General features: G+C 41.1%; 1 protein-coding gene and 1 long non-coding RNA gene across 5 annotated transcripts in view; one reads left to right on the top strand and one right to left on the bottom strand.

The window, feature by feature from the left end:
* The window catches only part of BICC1 (BicC family RNA binding protein 1), a 97,589-nt gene extending 86,522 nt beyond the window's left edge, over positions 1-11,067 (bottom strand). Inside the window, exon 1 of the mRNA XM_048944858.1 lies at positions 10,713-11,067. Coding sequence (XP_048800815.1) covers positions 10,713-10,914 — 202 coding nt within the window. The 5' untranslated portion in view covers positions 10,915-11,067. The remainder of the gene's footprint in view (positions 1-10,712) is intronic.
* A 6,008-nt stretch (positions 11,068-17,075) lies between these two features.
* LOC125692980 (uncharacterized) overlaps positions 17,076-27,897 on the top strand; it is a 36,517-nt gene continuing 25,695 nt past the window's right edge. For 3 of the 4 annotated variants that reach the window (XR_007376954.1, XR_007376956.1, XR_007376955.1), the window contains exon 1: positions 17,076-17,782. This is a non-coding gene — a long non-coding RNA (uncharacterized LOC125692980). The remainder of the gene's footprint in view (positions 17,783-27,897) is intronic. The other variant, XR_007376957.1, reaches the window with a different exon arrangement.

Genomic DNA, 27,897 nt, shown 5'->3' with positions numbered 1-27,897 from the left:
GGTCACAGGGAATACCTTCAGAAGAAGCAATCTGCTAAAGCTTTCTGTAACATAAAAATGCTTCAATGCACCTCTTAATTGACCTAATATTTATTTTGGAATTAAGGATTTCATTTTCTACATTTCTCAAGATGCTTAGTCTTAAGTTACCAGCCTCGTATATTCAGCTGCCATAAATTTATCACAGACGTGCTCTGAACAGCACAGAGCCAATACAAATAGATAAAATCAAAGCCCTCCATTCAGACCAAGTTATTGGCAATAGGGAAAAGGCAGAATTAAAGGTCAGCTTAAACCACTACTCCAGAATGGCAGTGCAGATTCCTAAAAGCAGACCTTGCTTATAATGGACAAAGTGCCATCACTCATACGTAGAATAATACTACAATTTTAATAATACAATTTTAATAAAGTGGTGATAATATATTTAAACTTTGGAATAGTTGGTAACCCCACCATGAAACTTCAGAACATTAATAGAAATTCTAAAGATGAAACTTTATACAGCAAGATACTAACAAGACAGCTGGATGGTAGAACAGAGGGTTTGCATGAGTGTGTGCTCATTAGACTTAAAAACAAGTACGTATCCATAATGTTGTTTGGAAGGGCTGAAATGGTAGAGATGAAGCTGCTTTACTGTAAAAACACCACTGTTTTTATTTCTTCTTTCGAACTCTAATAAATCATTAGCATCACCAATTTCTAACTCCAATTATCTATTAACGTTGTCTCTTTCAGGCCAGATGTACTTGGTCTTTGCTGCTCATTTCCAGACATGCTGTACTATAAACTGTTTAACTGAATTTTATTATTAAAATGTTGCAAATTTTTCTCACAGGAAAGTACAGCATAATTCCTTTCCAGGAATGAAGCTTACCAGACAAAGCCCATGATCTGACCTCCTCCACAAGTAGTAAGAGAGTCTATTAGGATTTTTTTTCCCCTGCAAGGAGCTGCCTCATTGCCAGTAAGGGGTGTGAATAGTTACTTCACACCTAATCACTGCAAAATGCTAATACTGATAACTATAATATCAGGATAATGCTAATACCCATTTTTTACATTACCTACTTATTCACTTGAAAGATCTTGAATGAGAACGTTTATTTTTTCCTCTCCCTTAGCACACCTTTTCATTTATGGTTTTTGCTTCCAGATGCTGTATAGCATTCCAGTACCTACAGCAAAGCATCCTGTGGCATTACATCCTTGAAAATAGAACTTCAAAAGCTGGAAAACATCAGAGAAGAACTGGAAGGCCTAAGTCAATGACAACACCATAGCTTGCTAAATAAAAAGTTAAGTGGGAGGGAGCAGACAAAACTGAACAAAACTAAAGAGTTTTTTGTAGCATCAGGGAAAAACATACTTGTAAAAGCTACAGTGTTAAAAAGAAATTCCTGAATACGTATATACTGCAAGCCTTATAGAAAGACTATAAGCAGAAGGATAACTGCTTATTTTTTCCTCGAAAACTGTTCCTACAGACCTTACTCATATCACCTCACTTTAGTGGAAAATTGAAAGGAGACTCCGCAAAGCCTGCCGGGCCTGGCCCAGACATGAGTTTAGCAAATGGAAAATGGAAAGCTCAGGCTTCACTTGCGTCTACACAAGTTCCTAACAGGCAAAAAGCCAGAAGAAGAATGGGAGTTGCTGTTTTCTGAAAGTAATATTTGGAAGAGAAAAAAAAAAAAAAACACCCACGATTCTCCATACGAGTTTATCAGGTTTTCTGCAGAAGCAGCATTTCTCACAAGGCTTACAGCAGCCCCTGCACATCAGGTGAGTGCCGGAATTGCATGGAGCAGGAGCTTGGGGCTGGCACCATTCTGACCAGCCCCCCTCTCCTAGAAAAGGCACAAGGCCCAAACAAATGTGGGCAGCAACTGAATAGAGCTCTCAAGGCAGATCAATGCTCATACTGCTCTCAGTCCAGCAGGTTGCATTTGTACCTCTCTAGAGATGCAGCAACAGCTTACAGCTGGACTACACACACCACCAAGCACGTGCTCAGGAAGATCTCCAGCTGATCAGACTGCTTGTGTCCTGGCACACAGCCTCCTTCAGTGACCGCAGGATGCTCCTATACTGCTTAGCCTCTACAACAAAGATCTGATTTTAATCCATTTCTAGGTGATAGCAGACTGAGCAACTTTGAAGAAAGTAATTCAAGTAGTAGCTTTACTTTGCAGTACTTATGGAACTGCTGACCAAGATGCCAAACTCTAAAGCAGCTGCTGCTGGCCACTGGCCATTTGAGAGGGGGTCAGTTCTTAAATCATACAATGGTATCTAAAGAACAGCAGTAGCCACGCTAAGAGGGGGGAAAAAGAAAAATAAAAAAAAGTGAGCAAGAATACAAATTAAAGAGTATTAGCAATTTTCTACTTGTTCAGGAGATAGACAGCTTAAAAGAGCAAAAGCAGCTTACATGACTTGTGCCTGTACCATCACTATTTGAAGTTCCATTAAAATAACATTATAAAGCAATAATAATTGGGAATAAAAAAATCTTAAACATCCAAATGGTACCAGGACTTTGACGGGTGCAGACCATATTTTTCCTAGGAGATGCTTCTCACACTCCTGAGGAAGGCAAATCCATTACAATATTCAGGCACACCATCAACCCTTGACTACAGTTTGGGCTCCAAAGGGCTTTTTTTTTTAGGAATACTTGTAACTGATTGAGCACCTAGAAATTAGCATAACTAATCTCAGTTCATAACTGAACACTACCAAATTGACAAGTGAAGATTTCTATGGATGTTTTCTAGAATAGATCCCATTTTATCAGGTTGAATTGTATGTCAACACGCAACAACTCTTTGGGGAAAAGAATCAGGTAGACTTTCTTTCTTTTGATCACAAGCCTTACAACTTTGACTTTTTGTGCAAAGACATTTGCTCAATTATATACTATTAAAAAAAACCCTCCGGACTATTGCACAGCATTTCAATTGCCTTAATTCCCTATCTACATCCTTCATCCACAATGAACCAATGAAGCACGACCTCCACACACCACCCAGTCCATTGACACTGCCCCATGTATTCCTATCCACAAAATCCAAGTGCTACAGATATTATTGATACAAATCCATTTTTCCTGTTTTTGTTGTGTGAAACAACTCAACCAAATTCATGAACTCAAAAATTAAGTGCAGGGATTAAATACATTTCCAATTATCTTCCATAAAAAAGCATCAGCTACAACTATTTACTTTGGGTTATGCCCAGTCAGGTTAACAACAGCTTCAAGGATGGAAACACCACAGCCTCTCTGGGCAATTCACTCAAGTTTTCAACTACCTCTAAAATGTAAAAGTAAATGAAGGTTTATTTTCGAAGAAAAGAAAAAGGCACAGAAAGTAATTTAGCCTTGTACCCTATCAGTAGTCACTGATCTGAGGAAGTCTGTTTTCTTTACACGCCCGCTATGCACAATGAACAAGATCTCCCTTGTGCCTTCTACATTTTAAAGCTGAGCCGTCCCAGGTACCTCAAGCCCACCTCTCATATCAGAGGCTGCAGTCCCTCTATCTCTTTATGACCCTTCGCTGATCCAAGTGATCCAAGTCACCTGCTGGGAGCCCAGGTCCAAACAGAGCACACACTTCCCAGAAGAGGAACAGAAGCTTTCCCCACAGCCATTCTGCAGGCACAGTGCTGGTGGGTGCCCTTCTGTGCTGTGTGCCCTGCTTTCCACTGCACCAGAGCTACGCACCATGACAATGGCTGGGACCAACCACTATGGATACATACATTGTGTGCACCCACATGAAGTCAGGTTTTCAGCACAAAATTAAATGTTGCACAACTGGACAAGGGATTTATCCATTCAGGGGATCTAGCATTTATATTTTACATTCATTTTAAGTCCCCTAGCTGCCACTCCACAAATTTTCCCACACAAGTTGAGTTTTTCCCACCCAAAAACTATAGTGTCATGTATTATTATGGAGGAAACTTGATGAGCACCCCAACTCCTGATTCCTATTAGAAATAACAGCAGAAAGGGCATGGTTCTTTTCTACAGACTGCAGTTAATCCAGCAGCACCGGAGTGAACTGGCAGAGGGCTGCTAGCACTCACCAACCAACGCCTTAACTTTGCAGATTTTGCTCTGCTCACGTCTGTTACAAGACAGATCCTATCTGTGGCTGATACTACAAACACATCTCCTCAGCCTTAGAGTTCAAATATGCACTTATCTTACCTCGGTCTTTTGAGAAAACATTTCCTCAAAATATCAACACGACTTGAACAGGAAACTTAAAAAAAAAAAAAATAATGTTCCTATTCCAGTAAAGAGGATATCATTACAGAAGTCTCGACATAAATCAGCTGTTAAAGTCACTGAGACATGAAGAGTTACATTACCCCACGCAAGGCAGTCACCCTGATCTGAACTGAAAGCACAGTCATTAAGATACTGAACAAAACCCTCTGGTTGCTCAAAGTCATTAGGAAAACAACCACTGATTAACAGGTAGAATCTTCAAGAAACCCTTCCATCAATTTCTCCCTCCTTGATCTAGAAGAATTACATGCAATTCATGAGCTCTCCAAGGGCCAACTCACACATAGCGAGTTCTTATGTTTGAAGCACAAGAAAACCACTGAGCCTTCACAGTACCGGATAGTGGTGTAAAAACAATTAATTTAAAAACACTGCTAGTTTTTCAACATAGTGTTCTGAAATTAAATAAAAGCTAACACGTTTAATTGTTTGACAGGCATTAAGCCAAAAGCCTGCAATGAGTACTCAAAATAGGACATATTTTCCAATGGAGGTAAAGATTACAATATAACCAACAGGAATGTGCAAGCCAGCAATACTTAATTCAGCAGCTCGTGCCAAACCATGATAGTCCGTTGTACTACTTAAAAACACTGAAACTTGAGAAAGTGGTATTATTACAATTGTTAACAACGGAATGTAAGAACATTTTTAAACTACAAGTCACACAAATTCATTTCATATATTTATTTTTTGTAGAAATAGACTACTCAGCACTTTGGGGATCTGAAAGCGTGACCAAGAAACTGAACTGTTTTTCTCCTGCTACATGGAAGTTAAACACCAAATGTAAATGCTATTAAAAAGGCTCCCATTACCCCACAACTATGTTCTCCGTCCAGGCTATGCTACTACATTGCAAGGTACAAAAAAAAAAAAAAAAAACCACGAACTAAAATCTTATTCTTAAGTACAAAAAAACATTTTCTTTTTCTAGGAAAATAAAGAGATTACAGGCTAGGAAAATAAGAGTTTGAGGAGTTATTTCAGTAAGAATCTCAAAGAGAAGACGTATTTCACACTTCTTATAGCTCCAACAGGGACCCTTTAACCAAGAATAAAAATCAACAGCATTATGCATCTGTAAATTCAACTGCAAGCAAAGTATGCTAATTATTCAAACCAATACTGTACATTTAGTGTTATTGTTTAGATTTCTGCCACTATCACACATGAAAATCCAGAAGGGAAGGATTCATCCCCGTCCAGCCATTCAAACATCAGTGTCAGCATATTTAATACGCAGGTCACTGTCCCAACACAGAAACTAGTCAGGATAACCCTATTAAAATAAAGATTAAAAGACAGTCTATTAAAGATACTAGCTTGCTCAAATCTTCAGAACCCAGCTTCTAATGAAACTATTGTTTGCAGCAATGTCTCCACCTCTCCTGGAACATCTCCAGTTCCCTCCATATGCTCAAGTGGTTTTCTTCCCCCCACCACACAAGCCTGGCCAGTCAGACATTAATTTCTCATTCTCTGTAGCTGATACCAACTAGCCTTGACAGTTATAGGTAAAGTAGAAAAAACACATTTGCTTAAAGGCAGCAAGTTCCATCTGAGAGATCAGCAAACACAAAATAAATCAGTTATCACCCAGGCACCAGAGGTAGGTCATTGCGTAAGTGCAGCCTTAGCACCAGGCAATGGCCTCAAGGGTGAGCTTTGGGCAAAGGAATTCACAATTGATTTTCAATAGACTTACAGGAAATAGGCAACGTTCACCTAGCCTAAATGAACTGAAAATGTATCAAAGAGCAGCAGGACTTGTTTGGGTCAAAAATAACAGTTGAGCGTTCTTCCAACTCCAAACCACTGGCAAGGAACACCAAATCCACCAGAGAAAAATGAATCTACCTTATGTACATGAAGATGGACACGATTCCTACAGATGTTGACTTCCTTTAGTTAAAAAATGAAAGAACTCATCAGCCAGTACCACATGAGCCCAGGATGAGATTCCCACTTGATAGCAACCTCCTCTAGAGCACACTCCCAGAAGCAGAAAGGTGCTTCAGTAACTGAGGAAAACAACAAATTACCTCCAGTTCCAGATAGCAAAACTAAGGTTACCTAAAGGCATCCCCAAACTGAAAGATGTGTTTTAAAAAGCAAATTCTGACAGGCACAGACTGTCACAGTTTTAGGGTTTTTTTCCTTCTGTTATTGCATTCTTCTTTCTGTAAGGAAAGATAGGTCATGTGGCATCTGCATCACTGCTGCAGTTAAGCTTCTCTTAAAACAAGAAATGTGGTTTTGTGGTGTTGCTTTTCTCCTTTTCTTGGCTGAAGTACTGCTGTACAAGAGTGCATTATAAAATCCAAGTACTTAAGCATGCGCTCTACATACATCCCACCAAAACTCCCTTATGTCCGTTAAAGAATGACATAGAAGAAAGGATTATTTTAAATAAAACTGGCACAATACTTCACAGTTAAGTTGCAATGCAGTAGAAAGGTGTTGGAGTGTCTTTCTTTTTCTCTTTGTTATGGATGCATGGGTAACTTTTGAGTCTTTCAACGGTTGCTGCATTTCTTGTTAGGATGCACCTTCTCAGACAGCTTTTTCAAGTTTAATAGCTTTCACTTTTATAATCATACTCAGCTGCTATGGTAACAGGCACTTAAATAATCAAAGTGAATTATTCCTCAGCATTAAATCATCTGAGTGTTCCCCAGTACACAGCAGCTATGATTAAGAGGAATAATATGAAATACCATCCTATGGTCCGTTGCTGCTGAAAAAATAAAGCAACAGCTGATCTGCTTTATTTAAGTTTGTTTCTTGGAAAAAAGAGCTCTCAACCAACAAACTGATGAAGAGATGCACCGTAAGACAACATATATCCCACAGTAACCATTCAGATTAATGGAACAATATTCCACTCATCTTTAAGTAATAAAACAGTAATATAAGACAGTTAGATGTGAAAAAAAAAACTTATGTTCAAAAACGTTCACCAGTTTTCATGTTTGCAGATACTAGTAAAAGGAAAACTATTTGACAGTCTCCCTCTACATTTATTTAAATATTTCTCTTAAGGCTATTAAGAATCCACCTTCAAAACACCAAAAACACAAAAAGATCTGAGGAAAAAAAGAATAAGCAACACTCCCACATCTGTCAATGCTTTCTGCCACCTCAGTTCAGAATTGATTTCTGCTTCAGAAGCGACTGGTAGCCAACAGGCCACATCAACAGCTTCTTGGAACAGAGTAACCTTGTGTATCTTACCACACCACTTCCTCCCTCTATGGATTCTGCAGGTGACATCAAGGCACCCAAGATAAGTGAACTATAAAACACATTTGCAGTGCCAGCTAAATCTCACTGAAGTCTCTGCCCCTTGAGAAATTCTGCACAACATAGCAGTGGCAGAAAAGATGGGAAATCATCGTGGCAGAAAAGAGGATTTAGTAATACTGTCCTAGAACACAGAACATGCAGCAGAAGCACCAGGCCTAATAGTTAATACTAACACTTAGCTTCTTCAACTTTTTTCTACTACCAATTGCTTCTTACATTTCTTCATTAGCAAACAGCAGATGTTGACTATTAAAAAAAACAGAAAAGGTTCCCAGAGCAAGAAAGAGAACATGTCAACATTTCCTGATAGGTTTCTTAACTAGATGCTGTTTATAATTTGGCTTTAATGACAACTGAACTCAAGGTATTGCATTCTTGCATTCAGGTAACCTAAAAAAGCTACTGAGAACACTTCAACAAGCCATAAGTCTTAGCTAGACTAAAATCTCAAAGAGTCCTAATCCATCTAATATAAGCAAGAAGCTATATTTACCCCAGCCCAGATTTAAAAAGTTGGGTAAATCTTGGAAGTCAGAATCTGATGATCACTTCTCCAAGGGAAGATGACAAAAATGCTTCCCTTCTACAATGTCATTTTTGCATGTTTTAAGAACTTCCCCAGTGAAGAACACTGGGATTAAAAACAATAGGAAACGTGACCCTATGAGTCATGTTTTCAGAATCAGAAATTCACTGCAAGAGAAGCTGTAGTGAATTTCTGAAGATAGCACTTTTCCATCATTTCTTTCCTCTCAGGGTGAGGGAAAGTTTACACTTACAAAAGATGGCCACACCCATCTACCAAAATCAACTTTGTTTTGCAATCTGCAACATAACTGACTTGAAACTTCCGGGTACCATCTATGGCTCTGGCTTCACGATGCTATGTGTGACACCCTGGTAACCTTGCTCAAGTAATGTATCCTGATGTTCCCTCCTATGAAATAGGTCAAGTTAGACCTACCTTGTAGGAAAGTCAAGACACAAGATTATAACTTGTACAAGAGTGCTGACATTTAATACATGGTTGTTTTCCGCTTCCCTCTGCTACATTTCCCAAATAGTATGCTCCTTGTAGAGACAACAAGCCAGAAAGTTTAGGCTTCCACAACAAACAAAAATCACCTGATACTGAGTTCTACATGCACTGCTCTTCACAAAAAAAGAATAACAGAGTCAAAAACCTCCCCAAACCACTACCTGAAGCATATATGTACGTACCTACTGGAAGGGACATAAAGCAACACAGAAACACACAGCATTCTGCCTGCGCTACCTATCAGACCTCCTACTGAACTCTTATAAAGGATAAGAAGAAACTGAAAACAGGAGCAAGCAAGCAGCCCCACACTTCACATTGCAGAAGATTCCCAAGTTGAAAGGGACTGATAAGCATCCTAGAGTCCAACTTCTTTGACACTGGCTACTTCTGGATGACAGATTAAACTTGGATCTTTCTCAGGAGCTTTGTTTATTCTCACACACTCACTACCTCAGGCAGCAGAAAGAGAGACTGTGTGGGATGAGATAATGGAAATTTATTTCATTAGCACAGGAAAAGGTTAGGGCAGCTGTCAATCTTTTCACAGCATTTGGTGCCTATGAAGAAGCAGGGAAAAGTTACCAATGCTTTCTTTTCCATACCCATGGATTTTAGTTCTAAGTCACTCCGATGAGTACATCTTCAGCCACAGTTGTTTTTACTTATGATAGTTGTTCCTCAGAATTCCTTACTCTTTACCACATGACATAAAGAGATTTTTCTACTGGTACAAAAGAATTAACCGATTAAAGATTAACCCACCCCCAGGAGACAGAATCTCATTTTAAAAAATTCCAATCATTGCAGTCACTGAGTCAGACCACAGCTCTGCAGCAGCCAATTCACCCACGTTTCTGTGCTGGCTCTCACCTGAGGGACAGGCAGGTGCTGGAACAGGAGAGCCAGCTACCTACCTGCTGGCTGCAGCTCTCAATGGCACGCACCTCATGAACAATTGCAACGTATCGATTAGGGTTTTATTTGGAAAATTTACTTACACAGATTAAGGTGTGAGTGTAACACAGTTTACAAAACATCAGTCTCAAAGCTAAGAGCACACTTCTCCAAAGCACCCTGATCCTCCTGGGTTGCTCCCCACACATCCTGCTGCCTCAGGGCAGCACAAGCCCTGAACTCACCTCATCCTCAGGGCTCTGGGGTCAGCAGCAGGAACACCCAGCATCAACTGCTCACTGAGTGCCAACCCCAGTGGCTTTAAAACCATCCATCTGCCTTTTAGAAACAGAGCCAGGCTCGTGATACTATTTGTCCAAAGCCATCCACGCAGATCCCACTGAGATAGTCAGATAATTCTAGGCACAATGGGACAAAGCACGGAGTCCCGGGGGAAAAAAGCCCAAGGCACACACAGCCAGCTGTCAGCTGCAAAGCCCCGCCGCCCCCTCGCGACTCATCGGAACCGCTTTGCTCTCTAGTTACGAAAGACCCGCAGACGGCGCTCCGGGCTCCATTCCCTCGGCTCTCGTCCCGCCGGGCTCCGGGAGGAGCGGCAGGGCCGGGAGCGCGGCTCCTCCCGGACAGCACCCGGCCGGGGGGATGCTGCCGTTCCACTACGCTACGCCGCGGCCTTCGGAGCTGTTCCTAGAAAGCGGCGAGCTCAAAGCACGCTTCCAGGGTCGACGTTCGCTCGGAAGCGCTTCTCGAGAGCCCGAGCCCTTCGTAGCGGCGGCCCCGCCGCACGCTCGCCCCGGTGCGGTTCTCGGGAGCGGCTCCGCTCGCAACGCCGGGGCCGGCGCGGCACCTGAGCGCCTCGAGGCGTCCCCGGGGCACCCGCAGCACGGCGCGGCCGGGACAGGGGCGGTCCCGGGGACTCAGCTCCATATGAGACCGCGAGCCGCAGCCGTCTCCGCACAACCCCGGACGGGAATGCCGCGCTGCCGCCCCGGGACACTGACAGGAGGAGCGCCGGGAGCGGGGACCAGAAGGGCCGGGCGGGCCCGAACACGGCCCCCTCTCCTCCTTCCGTCCCGGCCGGGGCCGCCACCGCCCCGCGCCCCCCCGGGCACCGCCGGCGCCGCTCCCCGCCCTCACCTTGGAGCATGGCCTCCAGTTTCTTCCTGTCCACCCGGAATCGCTCCTCGCCCCACTCGGGGCTGTGCAGGGGCCGCGGCGGGCCGGCCGAGTCCTCCTCGGAGCCGGGCACAGGAGAGTCGGTGCTGCGCTCGCTGTTGGAGCCCGGGTCGGAGAGCGGCTGCTGCAGGTACCCGCTCAGCGGGTCGCACTGAGCCGCCATGGCGCTGCCGGGCGGCCCCCGCCGCCGCTCCGAGTCCCACTCGGCCGCCTCCCCGCGGGACGCTATCTGCCCCCACAGCCGCCCCCCCGCCTCATCCCAGCCGCCGCCTGCCAGAGTCCCGGCCCCGGCGCCGCCGCCGCCCGCCTCTGCCTCCGGCTCCCCACCGAGTGCGCGCGGCCCCGGGCCGGCGTCCGCGGCTCGGCGGCGCCCCCAGCCCGCCCGCAGCCCGCACAGCATCTCCGCCTCCATTGGGCCGCCGTCGGGCCGCCGGGGAGGGGCCGGGGATATCCCCGGCCGCGGCCCGGGAGGAGGGGGCGGCGGGAGGCGGGAGCGGAGGGGGAGGGGAGAGGCCGCCCCCAGCGGCCGCGGAGGCGGGCGGCTGTCAGGGCGGGGTGCGGTCCCGACCCGCGGCACCGGTCTCTGTCTGCGGGGCTCCGGGAGCGTCGCGCCGCCCCGCCCGCCCTCCTTTCCCCGAGGCCGCCCCCGCTTGGGCAGGGCCCGCTGGGGGATGAGCGGCCCCCGTGTTCCCTCAGTCGCCCGCCGCCGCTCTCTGAGGGAGGTCCGGCGGCGGCCGTGTGGCACCGGCTGATGTGCTGGAGAGCGATGGACTCGTAGGGTCTTAGTTCTGGAAAATAAACGCTTAATAACAGCCCTCTCCTCTCCTTCCTCCCCCCCCCCCAAAAAAAAAAAAAATCAACCCACGATTCCCCTCAACGCTGATCGAATGTGCAGCGAAAAGAAACAAACTTCGTTCTGTTCACAACAACGTTTGTTTGTGAGCACGCATTGGAGGCAGCATCTGTCCGCATTGGAGGCAGCATCTGTCCTGTGTGGCCGGCAGATCTCCGCACCACAGTAACTTCCACCCTCGTGGTTTTCTGGTTCTGAAGCTTGGAAACACAAAGTGCTTCACATGAGGATGTGTTACAGAGCCCTGAGCTTGGAGGTAAAACCACATTAATTTACACACGGAGGTCTTAGGATGGCCTACTAGCAGAATTCAGTCTGAGTTAAACATTGGGTTTTACCGCAGTGCAGTTTGTATCGCTTTGCAATCAGTCTATGTCCAAAACCGTGCAGTGGTGTAGCGGGAGAGTGTTCAGACAGTGTGGCATTGGCTGTGGGGCCATATAGGACCAGGTGATCTCAGAGTTCTTTTCTAACCTGAATGGTTCTGTGATTGTACGGTATGGATTCTGGTGGCCAATGTGCGCTGCTGTTCACTGCCAGAAAGCAGTAGGACAGCGGTAGCTGACTCCAGTGGTGCTTACCCAGCTCAGAGCTAACACCGGGTTGGCGGGCTGTGTTAGAAGTCATCAGGAGCTGGGCGGATGTCAGGTAGGTGGATCTTGTTGCAAGATGCAGTCACATGTACAGAGGTTGACATTTTGGCTCACTGCGTCATTAACAATTTCTCACATTGTGCTTTGAGTGTGATTTCCACACCTCTGTGGTTGTGCTTCTGCCAACCAGGAGGTGCACACCAGGAGGCACTCTCACTGAAGCTCCCTGTGCTCAGCCACAGCAGTTACTCCTCCTGCTGTTCTCAGCCTCCATGGATCCCAGCCAGGGACCTGCAGGCAGCATGCTGCTCGCAACATCCCCTGGTACTTCTCATGGTGATGGGAAATAGAGCAGCTGGATCCAACAGCAACAGAACACAATGTGAATACAGATCTTCAAAAGAGTGGATCTCTGTTTGCTGCTTGTAGCACAATGGCTGGGCTGAGGGGAAGCTGAAAGCACACTGCTGCTTTTCTTCCCGGTTCAGAAATTTAGTCATCAAAACCCTATTTTTATTGCAGATGGAAAGTGAAGATGGTCCGTATCAAACCAACTGGGAGTCCAGAGAAAGCTGCTGCTTCCCCCTGATCGGCGCCAGCTGGACTTGTCTGTCTTCTGGGTGCCAGGACCTGTGAGTTACACAATCCAAATGTTCCCAAGTTATGAGTGTCGACAGGGCCAATTACAACCCACAGCTGCTACAGGTGCTTAGCACCTCTGAGCAGAACAATTACTTGGGTATTTTCCACTCATAAAGCAGTGAGATTTACAGTCAGGGATTCTCAGTGTGTGAGGTCCCTTTCTTTGCATTTTATCAGTTCCTGCAGCTTGGCCACAGAATCCTTTCTCATAAATTAGCTATGGTCAAACTCAGCAGTATTTTTTCAGCAGCCATGTAAACAATATAGTAAATCAAACATCTCTTTAAAAATAATGATTTACATGGTTTAGTTTTCATGAATTGAAAATAACCCTTCCGTGGTGTGGTTTTAGATCAAAAATGAAAAGTAAACCTATCAAAATCTATATAAATGGTCAAAAAAGAGGCAGTGTTAGTTATAGAAGTTTTTTTATCGATAGTATGTGTTTAGGAGAGTATCATTTGTGCTGCAAAGGTGGCATTTTATTTCTCTAGTATACTGCAGAGGAAGAATAAAATGTTACAGAAAAGTAGAAAACCACACTTTAATGGCTAAAACAATATGGAATGTGGATAGAATTGGGGAAAATGGGAGGAAGTTGGCAGATAAAAGATCAAATGGCTAGAAGGAACATTAGCTGAAGTTGACTTTGGCATGTATAACATATGTTGGTCATTTTTCTGTGGCCAGTAGCATGATCAAAGAAAAGAATAAAAGGACTTTTCTCATTTTGGCGTAGGATGCCTGTTTTGCTGTGTTCTCCCAATTTTTTCACCCTGGTCTCTTTTCCTCACCTCACATACAAACAATATCTGCAAATCTCTGAAAAAGCCTAACTGAATAGAAGAGTGTTTTTTTACTCACACACTTGACAGTAAGTCTATCATATAACATCCATCAGGGTGGAATAGCTTATATGAATTTAAAGGAGGTTGATGAATCAGGTTGCATTCGCTCGTAAATCACTTCTCTTTGGGACTGCATAGAACTCCAAAATTTAGAGCTGCATAGGCCCTCTCCTATGGCAAAGGAAGAGAAGTGACAGTCACCAAGAAAAGAGCACCAATCAAAGCTACAGGTCTGCCTTAGGGCTGCTGCCAAAGCATGAAGTGGACAGCTGGCTATCTCTGTCCTTCGCAAGCCTGCGATGCAGAGGTTATCTACAAATGGAGGAGTGACACAATGTAACCTATCAGTACAGCACAGTATTCCAGAGTTTGCAATCTTTAATTTATTTAATGTGTTAATCTATTTATTAATAGCAAAGTGCCATTATCTGTATTTTTCCAAGTTGGGAGCCATGTCCAAAAAGAAAAAAAAAGAAAAAAAAAGAAAAAAAACAGCTCATCAAGCTGTGAACTGAGAGTGGGAAAAGAGAAGGAGACATACAGAATCTTTATAAGTCAACTGTGGTTTCTAGAAATACTTCTCTAGAGAGAATGCTAACTTTGGTTTCAGTTATTTAGAAGAGGTTTATTACTGATGAAAATGAATGTTAGTGGCATTTTGAAATGCTTTATTTATGGCAATTATCTCCTTTGCAGGAGTAACAGCCTGTAAGATTTTCACTTTCATTATGTTGTACTATATTCTCCAAGAAGGCCCCATTAACTTTAATTTCTCAGAATAATATCAAGTGGCTTACTCTGTACTAACATACTGTGTACTTAAGGCACACCAGCAAATAAATAAGAGGTTCTCTGCAGCTATTATAAAAACTTTTCCACCCATAGAAATTCCCAAGATAATTTTTCTAACTGTAAGAGCAGAGAGATTTCTGAAACATCTTTATAATTACATTTAATCGTGGAACTATAAAAAAGAAATTGAAAGAGATCTCAAAAAGGTTATCTAGTCCATCTCTTAACTATGCTGAGTTCATTTCTGAAAATATATTTGTTTATCTTCTTGACAATTTATAATGATGAGGTCTCCGTGACCTCTCTAGGAAATTCCTGTGCTTCACTTACCATCAGGAAGTACTTTTTCTCCACAATAAGTGACCTGAATACTACTTGCTGCAATTCAAATCAGTTAATCCTAAGTCTTCCAGCTCATTCAGAGGTATTATCTCTTGTTGCTCTCCAACAAACTCTTTCCACAACAGCCTACAGCCTTCTTGAAATGCAAAGCACAAAACTGGAGAGAAAATACCAGCTGAAGCATTACCAGAGGTGAACATAACTGCATGATCTTACCATATGTCTCATACCTGCTTATTCATCTCTGCATCATGTTTGTTCTGTCTCTTCTGTGTGACATTATTGGTTTGTGCTGCTCCACTATAATCCCTAGGTGTTCTGAAAATCTACTGTCTACCTTGCTGTTGTTCACTGTGGATTTGTGACGTTGTTTACTCTTCATCAGTATGACCTCTTGGGCTTGTCCCTGCTGAATTTCATCTTTTTTTTTTAAGACTGTTTTCCTTTTTTTTTTCTTTACATATATTTGTGCTAGTGCTATACTTCTGCATTTTATTTTTTTATGCCCCTAAGAAGCATATTCTTAGTTTCTTCACCAATGCTGTCAGCAAAACACTGAACAGACACAGTTCCAGAACAAACTATTGCAGTCCTATCTTATACACCATTCCATTTTCACACCAAAACAACGACAACGATCTTGCACAGTGAGGTTTATTCACCTATTTGCATGCCATTTCTTTGTCAGTTTTAGCTATATTGTATTGGAATGTTACAGGAAATAGGATTTAAATTCTGTTCAAACCCTCAGGTATGGCCTCTGCTGTTACCCACCAGTCTGCAGACTTTCTTTCTCTGTTACAGTAGCACAACAGTCTATCTACTGTGATTACTATGACAATTCAAATTCTGCCAATGTGTCTGCATTTTCCTAATGATATCTTTAGAAAGTCATCACCTGATCATGAATACATACATGCATTTTGTAGTGACTGCTTATGACATTTATTGTTACGAACATTAAAGAAAAAAATTGTGTCTGAATTTTTCAAGGTTTCATTTTCTCAAAAATGACCAAATATGTATCTTTATTACATAATTTTTCTTCCATGTTAGAAAAAGAATTAGAGCAAAAGCAACTGTACTTGATTAAAGTGGGAAGATTTAAGACACGAATGACTGGGCAACTCTGGAGAGGGTATCTAAAAATCATTTTGTTTTGTTAGGAAGGGAGATTTAGGTTGGATGTCAGGGGGAAGTTCTTTACTATGAGAGTGGTGAGGTGCTGGCACAGGCTGCTCAGAGAGGCTGTGGATGCCCTGTCCCTGGAGCAGTTCAAGGCCAGGTTGGATGAGGCACTGGGCAGCCTGGTCTAGTATTAAATGTGGAGATTGTGGCCCTGCCTGACTGTAGCAGGGGGTTTGGAGATTCATGATCTTTGAAATCCCTTCCAAACTGGGACATTCCGTGATTCTGGGATCACTTGACCACTGAGGAGAGTTTATCTTCACTTGATGTCAACTATATACTTAAACTTTTTCCTATATCGGTGGAAATAACATTACAGTGGTTTCTGGCTCCAAATGATTCAACCTTCTTTATTTATATGATTCTGGCCTTTTTTTTTTTTTTTTTTTTTTTTTTTTTTTTTTTTTTTTTGCTTATGTTTGTACACGTAGTTTGTACTTTTATTATCCCACACAGCTGAAATGCTGCAGTTACCAATGGCACATTGATAACATCTATTTTTCCAGTTATATGTGCATATGCAATTCACTACATTATTATAATGTTCCATCAACTAAGAGAGGGTCTCCTTTACATGTACAGGCACCCCAAGGCATTCAAGGCTTTCTCGTTGTGCAAAATGGCTGCCGTAGTTCCTATATTTCTACCAGTAGCAAGATAAATAGCTGCTAAGATCAGCCGTTCTTATCCACCAGAAATCAAACAGCAAATTGTAATTTAATGATTTTTTTTTCTTTGTTTTTTTTCTTATACAGGTTTAATACTGTCATGGTTTGGCCTGGTTTGCTAGCAGTTTGTGAGTGACCATTTAAAAAATCTAGAAGGAATGATTGAAATATGCTTTCTGTTATTTCACACAGCTATTCATATCTCAGTCCACGATGGTTGTGTTCTGACATATGCTGTCAAAACAGACAGTTAGTGCACCTGAGTGCACTAATATGCTCTAACTGCCCCAACCTGCCTCACCTGGGGCTCCACCTACAGTCTCCACCCATGGGCTTGGGAGATCTATTTAAGCTCAACCCCAAGCCTTAGCTCTTGTTTTGGATTGTATCAGAATGAAATCTGTTTTCTTGTTTTTGTTTCTTGGCTAGATTTTGGCTTGTGTTGGAGGTATGCAGATGTATCTTTTGTTTTTTGCTGTTGTTTCTACGATGAGTTTTAGTGATTGATCACTGTTCCATGTCTGATCCTGTTGATAGGACCTTGCTTGTCCTGTTTGACTTAAGTAATTACACTTATACACGTGGAATTGCACTTGAGTTAGTAAGATTTGTTGACCAATGTTCCTGTCTTGTTCTGCCTTACGGATTAGTCCTGCTCTTCTGGCTCTTGAATAGCAACTTCATATTTTAGAATGCATGTCATCGGATGGCTCTCTTTTCTTTTTGAAAATGAGCCTTCCTCACAAGTGTTTATAGTGCACACTTAGATTACTTAATTATGACTGAAATGTTTGAATTGAAATATTACTAAGCTTTAGATTGGACTTTACCATATTTTAGTGTGATACAGGCAAGGAATTCTAGTTATTAGGAAAAGAAAACTGGCAAACTTTGTTAGCTTCTGTGGTGGAAACGTAAGTCATGGCCTGAACCAGTGATTGAGCACCTGAGGGGAACCCAGGGGAGCTCAGGTGCATTCAATGCATCTGAGTGAGTGGAAAGGGTGGAGCCAGGATCCACCCCTTCCCAGATCTCATTTAAGGGTTAGCAGGGGGAGGTGAAGCTGTCTTGCTGGAAGTCCTTGCCTGCTGGAGGCCTTCTGATGGTAAGTATCTTTTGTTCCTTTGTTTCTGTGTTGATGGCTGCTGCATTTGTGCTTGTACTTATTTTCTGTAGTCTGGGACTGTGCAACCCTGCTATTATTGTAGTACTTTCCATTGTGTTACAGCATCATAGTGTTGTTGTGAAGCTCTGGTGTCTATTTCTCCATTCCCCTTAACTCTAGATGTTTACTTATTCCCAGTGGAAAAATGCTACTACTTTTGAATTTCTAGCATTTCTTTGTCAGATGCTTATGTCTACTTTATATTGGTATGTACGTGAGTAAATTAAAAGGGAATTAATTCCTATATCAAAATAAAAATGTGTGAGTTCTTACTACCTTTTTCCTTTAGCTATTGAAGAATTTCTTCGTTTTATTTCAAGTTGTTGATTTAGAGTGAATGAATTGCTTGGGAAAAGCTAGGCTTGAAAATAACTTGTAGTCTTAATTCAATTCTATTATGTTTCTACTACTGCTAGTTGGTTTATCTTTAGTTTTTGGTTGTATGAATCCTGGAAATATTAATTGAGTATCTGTTCAAATTCAAAGTAGACTTACATCTTCAGGGAATATAATGAGAGATCTTAAAGCTTCAAGAACTGACTGTGAACTAAAAAGAAAAACCTTCTTGTCCTAATGAGAAGGCATGCAAGTGCTCAGAGGCAGAGAGACTGTCTTATAATGAGCAGTGAAAAGCTGGTGGTTGAAGTCTTCATTTTGCAAGCTATCATCTTCGTGCAATTGAGTGTTGTTATACCCGTTCAGAGCAGGCAAAAATTTTAGGAGATAGTGTTTTATATTATGCTTTCTACTTGCCACTTGCATAGCTAGTACCATAAATTCTACATAACTCTATATGCTCCATTTATCTTTGTGGAGAGCAGTATCTGAGCTGTGTGTATTGTTGTGTAAGTATCTGTAAGTATCTAGAAACTTGATTTTTTTTTTTTATTATTTACTACAGAAGTGGGAGATAGGAAGGTTTTTCCACTTTTGGGTGTTTGCCTGTCAGAGGCAAGGAATACTTTGTGAATAAATTTTTGGAAAAACTGGTCTGACTGATGTTCTAAATGTGCTATGGCTGGAAAGAGAGTGGTGTAAGCTTTTCTGTGCATTTGTCTGAAGCAAGCAGGCCTGATCTAAATGAGTTGGCATGTTGGGCCATGAAGGGGGGAATTTGGATTTGTGGATGGTTGCTGTAGTGTTTAAACTGTGCACCATTCCCATTGGTGCTTGTAAAACAGTGAGAAGCCAGAGTACTTTATTGATCAGTATACTGGCCTTATATAGGGTCATATTTCTTATCTACTCAGCAGTGACTTTTTTTTCCCTTGTCTGTGTAGTGTTTTTACTGTGGAAAGCCTTACACAGGTGCCTGTGGTACCTTATGCTTTTCCACAGTGTTTTCAAGTCTAGAATCAACTAGAATCACTTCAGCACTGCAAGCAGCCTGGCACCCAGCTGCTTCAAACATGACTGAGAGCAAATTTGCTTGATCTTTATCTCTGCTTGACCTGTTGTCTTGAGCTATATCTTTCAGGAGGACTGTATTCTACATCTGGATTTATTTATTAACCATTTCTGTGGGTTCTGTGTGATCTGGTCAGGAAAGAAATGAAAGGGACTTATATTCAGAAGTTAACAACTTCATGCACTGACATTCTTGTTCTTTTGGTCTTGCCTCTGTTGTCAAGCCTTGGGTGTTTGTAGAGGAACTGCCATAGCTGTGAAGAATTTCAAAGTACAGAAAGTACAGCCATATTTTCAAGCATGGGAAACAGCTAGTCATCTGCAAGGGCTTTATCAGAATTGATAATAGAACATAAGGCTCAGACTCTCTGTGAGCATAAACTACTTTGGCTTCAAAGAAGCTGTACTGACAGCTGTGTTTGGATGACTTCAGCATTAGGTCAAATTGTAGTTATTTCAACAAAAATACCTTAGATAAAACCTGTGAAACAGAGGACCAGTTCTAGCTCACAGTGGAATTAAAACCCAAAGTGGAAGAGGAGCACAGGCAGTTCCTAGTATCCTAAAGGCTGCAGCCAAACCAGCAAAAGGTTTAAGGAAATGACTCACAGTACTCAGAAGAAAGAAAAACATCATAGTAATGGCGAGAAAAGCTAGGTTAATGTAACCATACTGTTGAAGTTGAGTTTACTAGCCCACAGAGGCAGAGACAGGAAGCAGTGAAATGACTGAATTACATTCCTAAAACAAGTCTGTAATAGTGTTTTATCAGGTTAGTGACTGTAAATATCCAAGAACTTCAGCAGGCATGGAGAAATACATTTCGCACATGGATGTTTTTACGTGGACATGCTGAAGTAGATGCATTTGCACATGCAACAGATGGAGATTTGATCCAGACATATCAGTATATCAAATATCCTTTGGTAATACCGAAAAGTGTTTTACGTTGCTTAATAAATGCTTGACTCTTGATCCTCATATGTTTTAGATGCTACTTCCAAAGAAAGTGTTGATGCTTTCTGGGTTAATATTTGTATTACATCTCTTTCAGAAGAGATGGGGGGGGAAAAAAAACCTCAAAGTAAAACTTATTGGGATAATAGTGTAGAAATGCTTTCTATCTTACTGCATGAGCTATGAGAATTGAAGTGAAACCTGGGTTTATTCTGTGATTACAAGGATCACACGTTGGCAGAGTTCATCTTAATTACAGCTCAAGTGATACTGCTAGCTTTCTTTTCTGAATGATTCCTTCTATTTTGTTCTGTAAACAATTGGTGTTGCCTTTAGATTAATCTCCAAATGTATTGTGGCTGCAGATAGCAGGGTTGTCTGATTGACAGCCTTTCTTTTAAAGGAATGCTCAAAGAATGAACAGGCAGGAGGCTGTGGACATGAACTTGTGCTTGGAGTCATGAACAGATTCAATTCAGGACATGACCATGAGCAGCACTATGCAAGTGGCCCTGTTCTGACCATGGGAGTGAACTTGCCTTTGGAAATCCTATTTACTTAATTCAGTCTTATTCTGTTTTCATCTTTATGCAGGAATTGTGTACAGTTTTTGTCTGTATTTGTTTTTCCAAACTGTTACATGATCTTATTCCAAATGCTGTTTCTATGTGCAGTTGTCTAGTTTAGTACAAGAATGTTATATGGAACTTCACTAATGGTTTATCTTACTATTCCAAGATAAATCACATCTGTTAGTTCTCCTTATGGGAATCTGTAACATGCTCTTTACAAATCTGGCTATTCTTTAAGCCATACACATTTAAAAATCATTTACTAGTTTGTTCCAGAATCATCTGCTTCTTTCCAATCTCTCATTTTCTGGTTTTTAGTTAGGTGCTGTGCTCTTGCATTTTTTTTTTTTGAGCTTCACTTTTTTTATTAGGAGTTTGTTCCACATATTTTTGGGGGGTTCCTCCACTTTCCTCCCGTATTGTTTTCTGAGTTAGTCACTTGCATGGAGTGCTAGTCAGAGTCTTTAGGAAATACAGAGCCTCTGCTATGGTAACTTGAGTTCCTCATTTTCTCTTGTTTTGCGTAATGCTCTCAATTCCTACTGGAGAGGGCATGAGGGTAGAGTTAGGTTTGGCATGGAAACACTGTTGGCTAACAGAGGCAGCAAGTAGTCTCTTCCCTAAAGCTACATGTTCAAATCACCAAGTGAATAGTCATCATCTGTGAGGCTGACCACACTAATGTGCTGTTTTTCTGGCAGCAGAAGGAACAGATGTACTTCCCAAAGGGCTAAACTGTTGCCTGCTGGAATTGTCTCTCTGTATTTAGTCTGAGTAGGGGAGTATACATAAACGAGTTTATAAAAATAAAAAAGGTTGAAAGTAGATGTTCATTTTCTGTTCATTTAAAATAAAAATTAACCACCTAGTTTATTCCAGTGACAGTGTGCAAAAAACCACTGCCTTTGGCTTCTCCATGGTTTAGTCTTTCTGCAGAACTGTGAACAACATCAGTAAAAATGAATTTGCTTTTTAAGTGTAGCTTGGAGCAGTGGCTGGCTAGGGCTGTTAGCAACAATTTTCTACAATGAAGACACAACATGCAAGGGACTTCAAGTGTGTGTATGTGTACCAGTCTGCATGCTTTCAGAGTGATGCGGTGTTGAAACTGGTGCAGCCACTGGGATAGTTTAAAGCCATTCAAGCTTCTCAGTGAGCCTCAGATAGCTCTAGGAGACATACCTGCATATTGAACTGGGGGCCTTGCTGTACTTTGTTTTATAACTATCAGAGTTCAGTGATACTGTACTTCTGTATGCAGCTGTAGTACAGAGTGATGCATGGATGAAATACAAAGTAATTAGTCTTCCATTCCTTTTTTTTTTTTTACCTTAGTATGTGCTCTTTTAAATGAGTTGAATTACTAACTTGACTTGGTTAACCCTAGGGGAAGGCCTTTTAATTATTAACTTAAATAGTTGTGGGAGTCTTGTACATTTTACTCTAAGAATGTTATGCATTCTTTAGTAAAATAGTCTGTGTCTTATCTGACTCTTTCTGGATATTTAAAATAAACAGATATTAAAATATACAATGCAAAACCACAGCTGACTAAATTATGCTTAAGAGGTGTGGCAGTGATTCCAACTAACAAAGAGCAGTATCCTTCTATAGCCATCCTGCAAGGGATAGACACTATTAGCGCTGGTGGAGTTGAAGAGCGGTGTGATTTCAGAGTGTTGTAAGAAAACATTGAGTTGGGGACCCTTATTTACAGAACATGATAACAGTGCAATACAAGGACTTGTATCCAGATGCTGCATGCTAATTTGTTTGTTAAATAATCTGTACCCTACTTGCCTTCATTTTGTGTAACATACTGTGACTAGTGCTAAAGTGGCAAAAGCTGTGATGTTTGTCTTGAGGTGAGAGCAGATGACGTACATGATATATACAAAAGTAGTCTAACAGATAATTAATCCATTAGTGGATATGAGGTTACTGGAATGACCCTATATAGGTGTAGAGGAACAGATTGCTGGAATCTCCTGTGAGATGTAGTAATCAGCTGGAGAACTCACCTGCAATATCCTCCCTCTCAAGAGGGAGGCAGAACAGGATTCAGATCCTTGAGTGGGCACTCTGTACATGTACACACGTACATTAATATACATGTTCCATTGATATGGTGAAAATTCTGGACACAACTGCTTTGAAATAGCTAAAGCTATTGCTGATGTATGTTTCTTGATATTAAGATACCTAGAAGCTGATAATTAAGTACAGAATTGTAAGAAGCTGTAATTAGCAACAGTGCTTCAGCTTGGCTTTAAGTATAAGGATAAATTAACCAATATCAGTAGGATCACAAATATAATTCATGCATTTAAGTGTACTGTTGGAGCAGTTGTATACTGCAAACAGCAACATGTGAGAATGTGTTTCAGGAAGCAAGTACAATGCGCAGCAAGAAATGGAAGAGTATTTGGTTTCTACTAGGTGCAGGTCTGAGAGCCCAAGGTTGACAACTGGGGCTAGTTTTGTAGCAAGTAGATTTGCTGTCTTATATAGAGGCGTTCTGACTCATGACAGTTTTCTGTATAGTTGTTCCGTGTTTTAATAGGAGAACTTGATGTAAAGATGCTTTGGAAAACCTGCTGACTACTGGTATTGCAGTGGTAAGGAAGCATTGCTAGTTAGCTACCATGAACATTTTTGTGAAAACTTTTTGTTATGGAGTAGATAAAACAATGGCTAATCATTAAATTTCCATGTCCTCATACCAGACTGAGTTTCAAAAGCAGCATTCCTGTGTCTTACAAATGAGCTACCATGGCACTGATTCCTGAGCTATGAGAAAATGTTTTCCTTGGTTTACAGGTGGGTTAATATTGGAAATTCCTATGAACAGTGCCAGATATTATTTGCTCTGATAAAGAACAACAAATTAGTTTTTATCTTGTGTTTGGGAGAAACAAAACCTTCATCTAGATTCAGATAGTGTTTAGGTAGCAAAGGTCAGAATGGTCTTCTTGAATCTTCCTGCTGTAGTTCAAGATAGCATATGAAGTTACAACATGTTTACCTCTTCCATCATTATGCATTAGATCACAGAGTTGTTTAAAAAGCTGCCTTTTTGTTAGTAGATCAGGTGCTACTCTTGAAATTCATTATACCTGATGAAGGATTAGTTAAGTGAATGATTTTCAACTTCATGAAAGCAGCTGCTGAGCCATCAGGAAAAGATTGCATTTCTTGACTTAAACATCTTTCGTGAGTGTGATTATTTTCATTTTCAGACTACTAAGGGCTTTGGGATCATTTTCCTGAACTTTCTGTTCAGGAACAATTACATACAGAACTTTCTGTTCTGTCTGGTTGAAATGAACCAGTCTCCATCATGACGATTAGCTTGACTGGCTGGAAATACTAAGGAAAGTTCCTTGAGCTTTTGGAGGGTTTTTCCTCTTCCCCAGAAGCTGGACTTTTCTTCTAGCTTGTACCTTGGCAGGTGGACCTTAGGGATGCTCCTGTAGCCTTTAGTCAGGTTGTACTCCCAGTGAAGCAGAGCAGAGGCATGCAGTGCAGAGAGTAAATTCCCTTCTGGTAGGGGTTGCACAATTAGTCCCAAGGGGAGCTGCATCTTAAGTGACTGAGGCTATGACTAATAAAAGGGCAAGCATCTTAATTGGCTTGCCTATGGGTAATTATTTAATATGTTCTGCTACCACCCATGGCTTAAATCTCAGAATTGTTGCAGTACTTGGGAGGTAAATGTAAATAGTTTAGTCTTTCAAAATAGTCTTTCAAAAGTCTGAATTGAAATATAATTGTAGCATGAATGTAGACATCTATCTTAATTGCAAGAAGAATGTGTAATTAAACCTAACCTGGAGAAAATCTTTTTGAAGAATATTGTATATATCAGTGTATATATAGTGGAGTGGGGGCAATCCTTGATAGAGTTTATATAGCTTTTAAGGTGACATAACTACAGTTTAAAGAACGAATATGGAACCCAACTTAATTTACAGGTATGTTCCTTATGTTTTCTTTTGCTAGCAGTTCTAATAGTTATGATTTTTTCGTGAATGTAGGATTTTTCATCTCCCATTGCTAAGTAGAATATCTAGAGATTCTTAGGTTAAGGCATTGTGTGGGAAGTCTTCATAGTCTGGATCTAAGTGCTCATGTGAGTAAAAAACTGGGATTGGTCTTTGTTACTTAGTCAGATGAATTGGTAATGTGCATAATGTTCTTATGCTCTGACTGTTAATTGTAGCCTCATGTTTACTCAGCACTACAAGGATGTTGTCTTAAAGCCATCTGCAATTAATCATTTTTTAAAAAGAGAATGATTTGGTACATATTTGCTATCTGATGTAAGAAATGTATTTTTTCCCATTCTATTGACAAATGAAATAAATAAGCTGTTGCAGGACTCTTCTGTAACTCTGGAAAGTAAATGTACCTCTAATAGTTTATGATGGCTTGAAATCAGCCTTGGTAGAAAGCCTAAAAATTCCTGCTTCCTGTTGAAAGCACATTCAGCACACTGGGACACGTTTGTCTGGATGTAATATGTAGAAGGTCTACTTTTTTTTATTTACACTAAATTTTCAGTGATTCCTGTTATTTCAAACCACATACACCCACACAGCTATGGTTACTTGGAATCTGTCTTGACTGGAATATATCAGGAGTAATTGGGTTGGTATGCCATCTTTTGTTGATAATTGGAAACTCTTGGATCTGACACAAGAAGCTAACAAATTCCCTGTACTTAGCCATATGTTTTAGAAGTTCTTGCAACAGCAATTTTCAGGTCATTTGTCTAGCTGGAATTCGAGAAGAAACATATGGCTACTGCCCATGTCCTGCCTTAGTATTCTAAAGTGTATTCTTTCATAACTAGAAAAGAGATCATTAACTGGCAAATTATTCATAGACCTAGCTGGAACTGTACCAGATATGCACAGAGTCCTGGAAGGCTATTTTGATACCTTATATTTGGAATTGTTTGGGCAGCGATGTTTCTCTTTTCAGTAAGACAAATGAAACACTACAAAGCAGTTCATCTCACTTAAACTGAACTGTATGGCAGCTTCACACAGGGTATTTTTCATGTGTGATAGTGAATAGAAAAGAAACTTGCTAATAAAGAAATCATGGCTTTAGCTGTAACTTGATTCCCAATGAGCTGTATAAAGCTATCGCTTATAGTCAAGTAATTAAAGTGCTCAGATGCATAGCAAAGATGACTGTTTTTTAATTTTAGTGGATACATCTGCTTTAAGACTGTTCCAGACTTCAGTTTCAGAGGGCCCTTTGTATAAAAGTTAAAATATTCTCTGGTGCCACCTAATGGTAAAATTGTACAGTTACTTGAAACTGAGAATAAACAGTGGGTACCCACCACATTTATTATTGCAGCAAGATCTGTCGGGATCAGTTCTGTGGCCTGAATATATATATGTATATGTAGCAGAAAGATGGCTTCTGAAATAAATTGTTTCCAGTCAAAACATTTCTCTGTCAAAGGAAAAAGTATGGTGAAACCTTTACTGCTCCCTTTAACTTTTAACTGAACTGATCCTTATAAGGTTTGGATGCAAGCCTGAACCAAAACAGTTAGGTTTTATATTAAAGCTGCATTCTGAAACCTCTAATTTTGTAGAAGACCAAACAAAGAGCACAGTATGCAGCTCTCTTACAGAGATCTTAGATTTGTCTGGATTTTTTTTGTTGCCACAAATCTACAGTTTGCTAGTCCCAGCTGACTTCTGGGAATCTGGGAGATCCCCCGCTGAAGGTGGGAAATACAGCATGGAAATGTGGCACTAGTGCCACTCCTTTTGTACCACTTGTGTAACATCTGTCTCAGAGCAGTTTGCTGTCTGCAGTTGGTAGCTGCTTGGTGACCATGCTCCTTTGGACATGCAGCATGCTGGAGGATGTGCAGGAGTACCTTGTGTCCAGCAGAACCAGGAACTGTGTGAGGCAGAAGAGGATGGAAGACAAAACTGATCCAAAAACTCTCTGTGAAGCCTTGTGAGTTGCTCAGGAGGAAGGTTCCTATAGGTGAATCATGGCCTGGAAGGAGGCTTCTTCATCTGCTTGTAGTAATCCTTGGGAGAAATGGATCTGCTCACTCCTGTGAAGGCTATATCTAATTCTTTATTTCCATTCATTCATGGTCGTCTAGTTTGATCTTTATTCATTTGCTTAAACAAACTTGAGCAGTGGGGTCTGAGCTTGCTTTCAGATTTACTGTTGTCACTGCCTTGCAATTGCAATTTATACATGCTTTTCCTTGGGAGGGATGCAGAGTTGTACTATGGGGAAGAAAATGTAACCTCCTACTTGAAACAAAGTAAAAATAGATGTGAATATTTTGCTCAAGTCTGCAGAGAAAGAGCTGTAATGGGACAATAATAGATATAATTCTTGATCCTTGTATGAATCTAGTGGGTGGGACAGTGTAGCCAAAAGATGTTGCGAAAGAACTACTTAATTATTTCTCAGTCTTCTGGAAAAGAATGTTCAGAATGCATTGACTGATCAATTCCGCTATCACACATTTTCTGAATACCTGGTTAGGATGGAATTATCATTTGAGGCAAGTAAACAACAATACCCTAGAGGCTATGAATGGTTTTATCCAAATAGCTGAAATATTGGATTTCCTGCTGACTTCTGACTCTCAGAAGGCTATTAAAAATAATGCAGTTATTAGTTACTCATCAGAACTTACTGTGCCCAGCATGTAGGCTGCTCGCTTCCGCTCTAATGTCTTGTTCTAAACAATAGATTTACAGATGTTTGGCATGTTGTGAATCATCTTTTGCTTTTCAGTCCTTCCAGGAAAAACAGTCCTTGCAAATAAAAATGACTTGGATGAATAGGAGTTCAGGTATCACTTCTAGAGAAGCTTAATTGCTGATGAAGTAACCAATTTGCTTTTATTTTAGCTGTGGAATAGTTGTATTTGGATTGGAAGCTAATCTTTTCTGCTAGTTATTCTCTTCTGGGACAAGAAATCCCACCTTCTTTCTCACAGCTCTTGCAAATTGAGAATCAGTATGTATGAATAGCATAAATAAAGCAGAGATATAAGTAGTATTTTTTCCCATTGCATAAGCATGACTAGGGAGGAAAATATGGGTCAAATTATTTGCA

Source organism: Lagopus muta, chromosome 5 (genome assembly GCF_023343835.1).
Source record: "Lagopus muta isolate bLagMut1 chromosome 5, bLagMut1 primary, whole genome shotgun sequence".
In the NCBI taxonomy this organism is placed as follows: Eukaryota; Metazoa; Chordata; class Aves; order Galliformes; family Phasianidae; genus Lagopus; species Lagopus muta.
Note: the sequence above shows the minus strand (reverse complement) of the source record. Positions and strands in the feature narration are given on the sequence as shown.